Source organism: Megachile rotundata, chromosome 5 (assembly GCF_050947335.1).
Source record: "Megachile rotundata isolate GNS110a chromosome 5, iyMegRotu1, whole genome shotgun sequence".
Taxonomy (NCBI): domain Eukaryota; kingdom Metazoa; phylum Arthropoda; class Insecta; order Hymenoptera; family Megachilidae; genus Megachile; species Megachile rotundata.
The window spans coordinates 4139194-4153430 of record NC_134987.1 but is presented as its reverse complement, the minus strand read 5'-3'; the positions used below and the strand labels follow the sequence as shown (position 1 = coordinate 4153430).

General features: G+C 31.4%; 1 protein-coding gene across 7 annotated transcripts in view; it reads right to left on the bottom strand.

Moving 5' to 3' along the window:
• nab (NGFI-A-binding protein homolog) overlaps positions 1-12439 on the bottom strand; it is a 33137-nt gene extending 20698 nt beyond the window's left edge. For 3 of the 7 annotated variants that reach the window (XR_013038177.1, XR_013038178.1, XM_076531788.1), the window contains exon 1: positions 11339-12439. Coding sequence is in view for 5 of the 7 variants with exons in the window: in XM_076531788.1 (XP_076387903.1) it covers positions 11339-11675 (337 nt within the window). In the remaining 2 variants the exon portion in view is untranslated. The remainder of the gene's footprint in view (positions 1-11338) is intronic. The other 4 variants (XM_076531786.1, XM_012290719.2, XM_076531787.1 and 1 more) reach the window with 3 other exon arrangements.
• Positions 12440-14237: the final 1798 nt, after the last annotated feature.

Here is a 14237-nt window from a genome sequence, read left to right as displayed (position 1 = left end):
CAATTATAACAAACACTTCTATTACAATTAATATGTAAATATTCGATAATCTAAATCTTCCCACGACAAATTACATCACAAATTCATTCGCTAGATGCTCAAAGAGCGTATGAAGCGCGAAAGGAAACAATTCTTGAAAAAACACAGAGATCGTGAAATCATGAATGAACCCTTTCCCACGAACACCGAGCGAATAAACTATTTTTTCACTCACTTTTTTCCACGGACCCGGTGAAGACGAATCAAAGGGTTAAAGGCAAAGCATCGAGGGCTAATTTTTTTCCAATAAGAGCGCTCGTCACTTCCCAGTCACGTAACGCGTCGTTCCTCCTCTAAGTTTCGCGATTTTTATTTCTCATCCATCTCAAAAAAAGAATCTTCTATCGTTCCCCCCTTCTCCCGATTTTCACAGCGTATCGCAAAAGGAAAAACAAAAATGGTACACAAGACGCGTGAGCACGCATGTTTTCCCACCACCCAGCGGTACTCTCCCTCGGATCGCAAGGTTGAACACTGATAAAAACACCAAGAAAAAGTTCTATCTGGTTGGGTGGGGAGAGGACAAAAACGGCCTGAGAAAGGAAGAGATCAAATAGAGAGAAAGGACAGAAGGAGCACAGGAGGAAGAGACAAAGAATCCTTTCCTAAGCTGTTTGTTTTTTTCTCTAGGTCAGGCCTCTTCCGAGTTCTGTTTTTTTCTCTCGACTGATGTAAAAGGGTGATGATATGCATATGTTCGAGGCGAAGGGCCGCGGAACAGTGTCGAACGAATGGGGTTAGGCTGGACCAACGGGTCCGGTCGGTTTCACGAAAACTATGGACCTAGGAATATGGAACGAGGTGTAGGGTTGCCCAATATGAACACCTCGTTTAATATGAGACTCCAGGTGATCTCTCCTACAGAATTTTTCAAAGTCGTAGGGGTGTTGTTTTATCTCGTAACTAACCGTGCACGTTTTATCTGCACATTACCTTTGCGATCGATTAAACGTCTTAAGAAAACGTAGTTATGTAATATGCTGCAGAAAGTTTTTTTGAAATGATTCGATTAAATGACAAGTATCTGAATAATACTCAGTGTATATTTTCATGAATAGTGTTGTAGAGTATATACAATAGAGTATAAGATTTAATTGTACATTATTAAATAAGAAAAATGTTTGATAGTTATAATATTACTTCGAAATATACCTGGAAATTGCTATGAGTCAGATCTTAGCAAACGATGAGTTATTGAAAAGTTATTTATTTCTGCAGTATCGTTATTTATACAGGCTCACCGGTAACACTTTATTAGTGAAGTGTATAAACTGTTACGAGTTGATCCACGCAAAATAGTGTAATGAAAAAATACATACTATTCATAAAAAAAAGATAAAGGAAATAAATTCTAAAAAGAAACAGTTTCATATTAGATATCTACATGTTTTTTCTGTATACTTTTATAATTTTCAATTTATTTCAAACCAAATTTTTATATGTTCTAGTACATTGCATGGAAAGTATGTTTTATTTGTAACGGATGTATTAAATTTAAATAAAAGTGTTCTTAATCGAGAGCTATAATTTTTTAAAATAATGGGTTTCTTATTAAGTGACTTTTTCTCGTGTTTAGGTGGTTGAAGCTAACATGAGAGAACACTAACAGTCGATGCACAAATGATAGTTGCTTTATTGTACATATCCTATACCACTTATACGAAATCATCGGTTAATAGCATCTTTAATTTGATACCAGATAAGCGATTATTTCCATAACACTGTGTATTATTTTAAAAATTTACAGATTTAAAAACTTTTAATCTAGTTACAAGTTTGATTTACTTTTAAATTCCTAAATTTGAAAATTTTGAATTCGAATTATTTCTAAAATTATTTTTATTCAAAAATTCATCTTAAATTTGAAAATGTATGCATGATAAAGTTTATAATCTTGTTAACTTTCATTCGTTTTATATAAAACATTCTATAAATAATACTTCGCGTCAGAAGTAATTGTGCTGGTGTAAGTAGTTATAAAAGTCTAACTGGACATGAGAAACACTTTGCTCTTTCTTTAAATATTATCCGTCTACGTTGATACGCAATGTATAATAAAATTACGGTGCTTCTGATGCGCTCTCATATTTTTCTACCCATCGAACTTCGCAAAGTCGTTTCTTGAATGATGAACATTATATAAAATGTTATACATTAAACCTCATGTTGTTAACGCGATAGCTCACACTTTTGTATACACTTAATATAAAAAAATAAATACATCCTTCATTATAAATTTAAAAATAATTGTGAAAGACTAACGCATTCTGCACCTCTGATTAATCACAATAACTATTATGTATATACATATATGTATATGTATTAACGGTAATATGTATTCATCTTAAATTAGATATCTAGATCATAAAAAAAAACAGTTGGGATAAAATTACAGTGAATGTTTACTAGACGTAGTTATAGAGGAATTTGGAGTAAAACAGTCGCAGGAAGTTTACAGCTACACGTATTGCAAAATATTCAAATAAGTAATAATTTTTGAAAGATTTTTCATTAATTTCTATATATAAATATTTTGTTATATCGTAAAAGAATTATCATAGGTCTAACTTTCAAAATTCTTAATTTGAAAAATAGGAACTTTCCAACTTTCAAATTAAAAAATTCAGAATTTCAAAAATGTTTCAATTTAGGGATTATTAAATTCGGGTATTTAGTACTTATTTCGAAATTTTTAATCTTCAAATTTCCCATGTTATGAATTTGAGGACTTCAAATTTAGAAATTTCAAATTGAAAAATTGAAAAATTTGGATATTTTGAAATTTGGATATTTGGAAATTTGGATATTTGGAAATTTGAATATTTGGATATTTGGAAATTTGTATATTTGGATATTTGGATATTTGGAAATTTGGATATTTGGAAATTTGGAAATTTGGAAATTTGGAAATTTGCATATTTGGATATTTGGATATTTGGAAATTTGGAAATTTGGAAATTTGGAAATTTAGAAATCTACCTAAGTTTCGTTCAAATTTTACATTTTTTCATTATAAACATTTGAAAAAATAAACACGAAATTAAATGAAGTCAATCATTTATAATTTTTGGAATCTATTACAAGATTGTAATAAAGCATTTACGACGCAACATTTATATAATATTTGTTCCTTTTTAATCACAGAACCATGTCAGTACCATTTGGCATGACAAAAATGAAACAGCCTGTACATAAAATACGATTTTATACATATTTATCACAGCTTAAAGGTAAATGTTCTTAAAAAAATTTGTTATTCTGAAACACATGATTGCACATAAAATACAGAAACATCGACCAAAATATTTTTACAATAAAATGGGATAATATGCAAAAAATGAATCGAAACTTGTTATTCATATAATTTTTCCATTTGCAAATTAATCTTTCCACGTCCCTGGCCACATATGCAAACAATTAATTTACGCTCTATATAGAATTATATACGTTTCCGAAGCTATTACATAAATAAATGTACTATCATTCTTAGGTTGGTAACCAAAAAATAAATCCCAACTGTCATAAGGGAAGTAGAAGTTAAGTGTCTTTATGTCCGAAACAACAGTTTAAGCAACGACTCTGTTTTTTCTCTTACGTGAAGTAATTCGTAATTTCACCAAAGTACGACTGCTAGGGAGTAAAAATAATTGCTGTATCTAAAAATATATTTCCAACACTATTTAGTGGTATTTGCTTTCAAAAAAATTATATTGAGTTTCGCATAAATGAAAAACGTCCACATTGTTTAGTTGCAATTATTTTTATAACATTTTGCACTCTGCTGTCCCCCCTAAGGAGACATTTTAAATTGTAAAATAAACTTTTGGAGTGCAAAGAGTTAAATAGTAGGCTTTATATTTTTATATTGTATTTTCTTTACTGAGCAAAAATTAATTTTCTTTGTTGTAGCTGATATTAAAAATTCGTCACTGAAGAGGTTAACCCCTTCCCGTGTCATTTATTTATCAGATGCATCAGTCAAGACTATTCAGGGCTATAACATTAAAACAAACAAAGAAAATCAAAATGTTGTAAGTATTTTATATTCAGGGATCCTTGATAATGTAACTTATAGTTGGATCTAAATTTCAAGTTGAAGAGTATTCAAAATTTGAGTAAGGTTTGTCACATTTGAGCTGTACGTGCGTCACGAGGGAGAGTCGTCAAAGCATGAGAAGAGGTTAAATTGCGTGTTTGAATTTCACCGAAAAACTGGCTTAATGTTGACTATTTCTAACCTCTCTAGTCACCGATTTACCCCATTTGTAATGAATAAGAGTATGCTCTATCCGTAAATCCCTAGGGCCATGTGAAGACCTAACGAGCACACATAACCTTGCAGGGTGCGCTGCATTCGACAGGTAGCGGGCGCAGTCGCGCATCGTTTCGCAGGATTATGTCGTTCAAAGCAGAAAAAAAGTTGGAAAGGTGCACGACAGAATACGTGGGACACCGTGTGCCCCTTGCTTCGTCGTGATCGGACACCTCATGCCTCTTAATTTATTCACGAACGAAATAAAGGAGACCTCACCGGTGGGAATATTCTACGCTGCTTGATCGAACGTTTTCGACGAATGGCTTGTTTTGTTGCGATCGATTGTTTGTTCGAAGGAAACGGATGTTATCGAGAACTCGATACCACTACACCCACACTTGTTTCTTCTTTTTTTTCGGCTTCTTTTTCCTGGCTCGGTGAGTTTGCGGATACGGTGATCGAATGTTCCGTTTTTGCGTCCTCGATGATTGCTTTTTGAATGGAATTGGACCTACGTGATGGTTTATAATGTGGTTTTGAATAGGTCTGTTTCGCTGATATAATTAATTTAGACATGTTTATTCTTTTAAATGGTAGTATGTTTTTGTATGTTATACAAATTTCATTTAAATTATTCAAAAATTGATTGATAACATTTTGATTATTATGATAAAAAAAGACATTTTCTGTGTAAAAAAGGTAGTACGTCACAAATTTCGATGGCTTTGAAATAAGTCGTGAAATATGATATGCTGAATTTTTCTGTATAATCGATGTTCAGCTTTAATTTCAAAGATATTAAATATTTTTAATGTCGTAATTCTTTATAAAAGGGTACACACTTCACCGATTTCGGTATTCTTTAAATATATTGCCAAAATCAACATGCTGAATAACTTTGCTTACATGTATAATCAACCTCGACTTTAGTTTCTAAGATATATGTAATAAACTTTAGTTAAATTTGTAATATACAATAATTTGCACAACATATCAAATTTAACTATTGTATATCTACTATACCATTGACTTTTTATTTTTTTAAATATCTATAATATAATATATTAAAGTATACTATATTTTGATATATCCTCATTTTGATTATGATATAGTGGATATACAATATGTATGAAATATAGTACACTGTTATGTTATATTAGGGACATTCTAAATACACTATATTATAATGGATTATAGTAGCGGAATTGGTAATCGAAACGTAAATCTAATTAATATTTTTGTTAATATTAAGCTGTTAATATGAAGTCGAGCAATGATTATATGTATAAAAAAAAATTCAGAATGCTTCCTTTGGGAATGTATTTCACGGACATTGAAATCGATGAGGTATGTCCTCTTCGATTAAATATCTTCGATTAATAATAATTATTAAAAAGAAATTATTCCAAGTGAAATTTCATATTTATTATTTTAGGATATGAAAGTCACAAATTTGACACTTCGAAGATTCGGAAATTTTTTTAGAGATTTTTAAATTCTGAAAACTGGTAATGTGAAAATTAAAAAAGTGGGAATATTAAAATTTGATCTTTTGAAAATTTTGAAATTTTAATATTCTAAAATTTAAGAATCTTCAGATTTAGGCACTTGATAATTAGAAAATTTGAAAACTTTCAAAGAATTTGGAAGTACTGAAATTTGTTAAGCTGAGGACTTAGAAGTTTTGATTTGCTTTGCAGATATTGTTTCTTATTTTGATCTTGGATTTTTCAATCTTGATTTTCTTTTTCTGTCTTAAAAACCTAGTTAAATGTGATATTGTGAAATAAAAGTTTTACTAAATTATTTATTTGTCGAATAGTGTTTAAAACTTTATATATTTTATATATTAAATATATATATTTTTTTATAAATGTGTTTGCAACCGAAGTACCATCTCCAGCATATAATTTATTACCTCCACCGTCATTTTTCGACTGGTATCTTCGATTTCGCTAATTTCTACAGTTGGCGCTTTAATATAACTAATTTCCTCGAAATATGTGACTCGTATTAAATTCCGATATTCAGTAATTCTTAAGTTTTCAGATTTTTACATTTTCAAATTTTCTAGTTTTCAAATTTCCAAATTTATAAATCACCAAATTCTCAAATACCAAATAAAATAAAATTTTCAAAATGATAAAAAAATTCAAATTTCCAAATTTTTAAAAATCAAAACTTCCAATGTACCAAATTGATAAATTGACAAATTTTGCAAATCATCAAAAATTCCCAAATTTACGAACTTTTAAAAGTTCAATCTTTCAATTTTCTGAATTCCAAAATTTACAAAATCTTCAAATTTGCGAATTGGCAAATAGCTTATCAAATTTAATCAATACTCTCGATTTATCCAAAAACCCTTCTATTTATTGCTTTCCTTTTATAATCAGTTGGTATAATAAAAAAATATTATTAGTTACTACACATAATTTTATAGTGATCCCAATATATCATCACACAAATATCAATCTAACCTGTAAATATTATATTAATATATTTCATCCAAAAATTATCTATTATGCAATATATTATTTATTGATAATAATTTTAAATATATACAAATTAAAATTTAAACGACAAATAAAATACTGATATGGATAATCGATTTTATAATACAAATAACTTTCTTAATTCCTCAATTGAAAACAGAAATAAAAATTAGACAATGCAGCTTTTTAATACCTTTCAGAATGCTACTGCTGGCAAAATGTTAAAATATATTTGGAATATATTATGAGGCTCAGCCTCGCTTGAAATTACCCTATCAAATTTTAATAAAAGTGTTCTTAATATAGGGTTATGATTTTTTAAAGAAATCGGTCCCTAGCTAACAAAATAAAAATTCATTCATAGAAAATTGAATGTCTGACTAAACGCAAATATTGGCGGCGTATACACGCAGCTGCTTGTTCTAACGAGCTCTTTCATTTCGTTTGTGTACTCTGCTCGCCTTCTGAACGAGTTTTCTGTGCATACCTCCGACGTTAAAGGGATGTTTGAATGTAATCTGAATACGATCAAGAAATCGTGCAACCTGTGGGTGGATGCACTCGAATACCGGCTAATTTGAGTGACGAGCTGAATTCGAGGGGCTGAGATCACTGGTGAAGACACGTTGAAATCGAAAGGGTTACGGTTAGGTAGCAGAAGATTATATCAACAAGCCACGTATAGCACATCGTTAAAAACACCATCAGATAATAATTTTTCTTTTTACAAATTTAATTTACTGGCTTCTTAATATATTTTATCGTGTTTGTGTTAAATTACCACTACTAATATCCCTAATGGAAAACGCAATTTTCAAACACCATAAAACATTATAAAATTAAATTTTACCATTTTATTTTCTTCTAGATCGTTTTCATTTCTTATAAGGAAAAGAATTATTTTGTAATTTATTTGCTCTTAAATATATTTTAATATTCTTGAAAATAAAATTTGTTTATATTTTTCTTTTTAATTTAGAGAGGTTGAAAAGTTACAAATATTTTTGAATTGGAAAAATGTACAATTTAAAGTAAATATGCAAATGTTTTAAATAAACTACTTTTTATAAGTATTCAATAGATTGAACATTCAAGCTAAGGCTACAAAAAATATTGTAATTAATAAGAACAATAGAAGTTTTGATCAATGCAAAGAAAGAAACTATTTTTGAAACAATGACTCATTAATATTTGAATACTATAGTAGTATTACTACCATATTCGGAAGTATTCTACCAATTACTAATCTGTATATTTATGCATAATTAAACTAACATATTCTTTGTTTCTTATTATCATAAGGCGTGTATTCCTCTTAACGAAAATTATATTTATGTAAGCTAATTAATTTGTCAACAAATATATGTAAACATGTATTATTCTCACGTCACGAATAAAATATTGGGACATTTAATTCTCTACGATGTTTTTACATAAAAAGTACATGAATGTAATACGAAAATTTTAAAGTGTCCATATTCTATTGGATAGGCTTTTTATTTAATTACATCGACTGGATATGGTAGCTATAACTTTTTGTAAATAATTATGTATAACGTACTTTCCTCTAATAATCTTTGTTTTAATTCTTCCTTGCGTAATTAGTGTCGAACCTTCCTGTCTAAACAATCTCATAAGTTTTTGAATCTATATCCGGTAATGGTGGATGTAATACACTGGGCTATATGTTTCAAAATAAGCGAAACATAAATCGAAACCTATTAGTCGAAGCATGATGAAAAAAAAGTAATTTTTTCTCTGTAGAAAGTAAACGGAACGTGATCACGTTGTTCAAATAACAAAATGGCCAATCTCCTCCAAATAAGTTTTTTGTTCTTCTTCTTTAGAAAAGTAATTTTGTGTAATTTTTCGATTCCCAAAACAAACATATCTTTTACGAAGAAGAATCATAAAACGATAATTTGTACATATATGAGAGTTGAGAGAATACAAAAGACTGGTGCTACTACTACTGCTGTGGACACGTTCGTCAGGGAAAAAATTCTTGGCTCAATAAGTTCTAAGTAAGCGCGGGAATCCAGCGAACTTGCCGCAAAAAAGTTCCAGATTTTTTGTCAAGTTGCATAGCGGCAGAGCGAGCAAGTGGTCGTTTTTACACGCGTTCGGGCTCAAATTTATGACGCTCCGAATTATCCTCGTGTTTCAAATAGGCCGCCTCTGGCATACTAATTCTAAGCAAACATACCGCTTGATTCGTTTGCCAGGATGATATTCGAAAACGTGACATTCCATTCGTTTCATCATATCCATGGAAAAAAGAAAGAACGGGGGACCTGGAATTGTTATTGTCTGGGGAAGATGAGTCAACTCTTCATTTCAAAAGACTACATTTAGGCTGCATTAATATATTCAGAAATAATTGATTGACGCTTATATCGTGATTGTGTTGCAATTAGAGAAGTTAGTATAATTTATTCAGTTTGGGTTATTATATGAGGAATTTAATTTATGGCAAAACATTTGAACCAAAGTTGCACACTATTCAAATAATCTTCGTGCAGAAATTTAAACCAAAACACATATATTCGAGAATAATTTTTGTTTCTTGAATGAAAATATATGCAAGAAGTTTTAAATAAAAATTTCGAATAAAACCCAGATACTCTAAAAGTAATAATGTTTGAAATAATTCGTTCAATTCTGAATTTTTTATTTGAAATCGAATATGTGTTAATTCGGAATACAATTTGTTGCAATTATATTACAATATATTTGTTTTATTTTAAATTAGCATTCGAAGATTATCCTAGTAATGTCAAATACTGACTTGTAAGTTACATCTTAACTGCACTATTATGATTCAATGTAAATAGAACGATACAATTAACGCTATTAAATTCATTCTTTGAGTGAATTAACTAGACTTTTCCATACTTTGATAAGTAGCAAACGTCCTCTATTATAATTATTCGCAAAAACTGCACCGTATTTAGCGCAATTTTTTAATCGAATAAAAAGAGGGTGAAAGCAGAACGAATGCATTATTCTTCATAAGAATAAGTTGTAACTGTTCACTATCTTCAATGATTGCACACAAATTGCCCGACGATAAAGTGTTAAGCAACTTCTAATGGGTAAGAGTCTTTGATTTGCGCAATCGAAGAAAGAAAGAAAACGAAAAGATCGAGGAAGAACGGTGGGGAGGGAGAAAGAAGCGGAAAAGAGTAGTAGCCATTTGCAGCATGGACCAACTGGCGTCTCCGTGAGATCTCTCCCGCAATTTCAACTTTCGCAGAAACGGCAGCAAAACCGTGAACCAGTACTTTTTTTACCGTTAGTCTGCACTGGTCAACTCCGTGCTTATACGGTTACCTCCGATGGCCGTTCATCTCGTAAGAAACCGACAAAAACAGATCTCGCAATAGTTGCTCACTGATGGCGGAAGAAAAAGTGCCTTTTTGCGTGGCGCGACGCTTTTTACTCGTTGCCTGACTCATGCCTCTTTCTATCACAAGTAGACAATGCTCATCCACTTGGCACACATGTATTTTCACATTATACAGACACATACAAGTAATCTTTAAAGTTTCAGTTTTTGAAAACTAAATTCGACTAGACAGAAATCTGTTTAATTTTTAACAATAATACTTTATTTGTTTGACTACTATCATTTGAAGAATTAATATTGTCAAAAATTATTTCGAAAACGAAACTAATTAGAATTCAAACTTTCTATTTTTAAGTTATTTAATATTTTTATTATAATATTTACTATGTCGAATTGAATAACTTCCTTTTGGATTATTTTTACAACATCGTTCTAATAATTGGGATATTTTATATATCGTGTTACATCAGCGATACAAATATTTTTGCACAAATTCAAAAATTTTTAAATTTCCAAATCTCTTAACTCGTACTTCCCCAAACCCTCTAACTCCTAAACTTACAAATCTCCAAATTTCTAAATTATCAGATTTCCACGTTCGAAAATTTCCGAATTCCCGGATTTCTAAATCTTCTGATTTTCAAATTTTCAAATTCAGAAATTTCCGAATTTGTAAATTCCCTAAAGACATATTTCCCTAGCACATTTCCAAATCTCAAGTACCTACAAAATTAATAATACATACAAATTCCAAAACTCTAAATTCCTATTTCCCCAAATTTCTAAACTCTCACATCTTCAGATTTTCAAACTTCAAAATTTCGAAATTTTTAAAATTACCAAATTTCTAAACTTCTAAATTTGAAGCTGCCATGGTTCTCCGATACCTCATTATTGCACGCGCCATGCACACCTGGGCCCGTGATTTCTTCGATGAACACTTGATCTGTCCATCACTGTACAGGGTCATTAAAACACATGAAAATAGCGAACAATCAGCTGAATGGACAAAATCTTCTAACAACGCCAACAGTATAATATTACTTTTCCAAAGTATTACAATACATTCGATTCGAATTCATCTCTGACAAAAAACCTTACGACCTTTTTGCAGCACCTAATAAAAGGACCAATCGTTGGTCCATATAAAATGTAATCAGTTTTCAATAATAGATTATAGAAGAAAAGAAATGGACTTACACGTGCCGTTGACATTTCTGCTAAGTATCTTGGGTACAGTAGCGGTAACAGCAGTAACAGTGGACACCGCAGTAGGGACAGTAGGGATAGTAGGGATAGCGGGTGCAGTGGATAGTACAGTAGCGGATTGTTGGTGTTTAGTCGGTGGGCTTGCTACAACAACCACGGGATTCTGAATAGTACAAGTGGTCGAAGTCAGAGCACTAGCACCACCAACACCAGGAACTGCGTTTATTGGTGTCGTTGGTACTGGAGAGGGTGTCCCGATGTTGCACGTTGTAGTTACCGCCACTGCTGTCTCTTCTGCTGTGGGCCCACCGAGAACACGACTCTCCATCTTCGAAAGGTAGTACCACTCTTCGTTCTTTTCTCGAGGGAGGACGACACCGAGGTGTTACCTCCCAGTGTCCACTCACAACACTCGAACAACAATGTTTATCGCATTCCAACGCATCGAAAGATTTATGCATTTATAACACGATACACATTCGATCGGTCCCATACATTTCTTTCGATGATACGGATGCAAATCGTTCGATCTGTGGTTAACACTGACCGTGCAATGATTACAAATCGTTTGTAATAATTAAATGGTGATACTTAAGCGTTATCGGCCAATGGTCATGATAAATCGAGTCACGATTAATAACAACGGAAGTGTAAACGGAAAGATCAATGACCACGACAAAAGAAATATTTTTAGTGTAAAATAAGATTCAAATGTGCGAACTGTTAACGACGAGAGACTCATGTTCTCGTGAACACGTGTTACAGACGACACTCAAAATCATGATAATACAAATATAAACCTTGTAAATTTACTTCGATCTTGCAAGAAAAAAGTATTGAATGTTATTGTAACTTTTTATTTATTTAGTTAGATCTATTTTATATTTTTGTCTAGAACCATCGATCGTCCCTTTCACGATAGTAATATTTCGAACGAATGTATATTTATATTTATATTTATATATTTGAAATAATGTGATTATTAAATGAAAAAGTAAGAAAAATTGTGCTAACACTTTAAAAAGTAGCAGCGAGACACTTGGAACGATAACGCGGTATACATTGCCGACCATCAAGTGATTCCACTGTGTCTGTTACAGTGCCCCCTCCATTCGAACACGCAACGTGCAATGCTTCTCCCACCATTTCAACATTCACGTGCGGTTATCCCTACTTTCCTGTGCAATTCCCCCACTCTTTAAGCTGACGAGTAACGATAGGCATTACCGCGTTAACCACAGTACGTAAATCCTGCGTTCTTGTATTCTTCACATCACAATAAATAGTAAGTTATGATTATTGTCTTTACAATTGTACAAATCATGCACTATCGTAACATTTAACACCTCATTTATCTAAATGATTTGTTTGAGAAATTTCAACGTTATAAGTTTAAGAATTCACATTCATAAGAAGCATTTAAAAACTATAAGAAAATGTAAAAGAAAATTTAACTTATCACCATCTACTTTTTTAAGAATTTATAGTGGTGGGACTGTAACAATGAAATTAAAGTGTATATACATATAATGTTACTCTATATGTATATGGATTGTATTATGAACAAGAAAATACTAATTTTTACATAAATGTACAAATCTAATACAATCATTATAAATCAAGAACTTCCATTGGAACTGTATCCCTTAATGGTAAAACCACTACTGTGTATCATTATTAAAATGTTCATTTAACAATTCAGTAACAATTTTAAAAATTTATGAGATACCTTAATCATTTTCTCTTTATAAGTAACTGTGTATGTAGAACATACGGGTGAATGCCCCTCCTTAGTCCATCATGCCGGTGTAAAAACTATCCCTCCACTATCCTTTTGAACTTCACCATTTCAGAGAATGGGTGGTAGCAACAAAGATAGAAAGAAGACGTCCCCTAAAAAGCCATTTTCCTTCCCTCATTTTATGTAGCCCCTAGGAACATACCACCCCTTTATCCAACCATTTATTCGCTAGCAGTCAGCATTTTTATAGGTTACTATTAAACTTTTCATTTGCAAATTTCGAATCTCATTTCAATCATAATCATATTACCGATTTTGTTTATTAATCAAATTACGCAATCAAGCAAAGTAAAAATAATTTCATAAATAAACAAATATAATAAATAAAATTAACTTAAATTTTTTGTTAACCTTTTTGGTGTCGTTTTACTATCATCAAAACGTCAAACATTTTTGTCAACGTTTATTGACAATGTATCTATATTGAGTGTACATTTAGTAATTTATAAATTTAGAGAGTTAGAAATTTATAGATTTTGAAATATGAGAATTTGGGAATTTGAAAATTTGGGACATATAGTTAGTGGTAATGCATACACATATTGGCTGTCTGAGGCCCTCGTTACAATACACAGTGTCGAGTAACAAAATAATCATAAATCGGAATACAAAAACCAATTAATATTACGTAATGAAACATAATTGTTAACGATGAAATACAAAATGTAGTACACAAAAATAACACTGATTTGTAAGTACATACAATTAAATGTCTGAAAGATGAATTATATTTAAAATTTATTCTTTTGTTATTATCATTTCCCGCCATTGTGTTAAACGATTCCTAGTTTTTTAACCGTTCAATGGCATCCTAGTTCTTTCCTACTTTAGTCTGCTACCCTTGCTTCTGTCAGTCTTATTTTTGCACTCATTCGCCCACTACTATTACCACTACCCCCTGACATTCCCACTCCATTGGTCTACCTTTTCTGCGCCAGTAGAAATAGAGAGAAAGATTGTTATTCTCGTAAATGGAAAAAGCGGGCTGGAGACGAAGGTTTTGCTAGCCAATCGCTGCTGTGAGCGAAATTTTTTGTTTCATTCTCGTCGTCGACATACTCGTCGAAGGGTAAGTTAGAAAAGACGGGG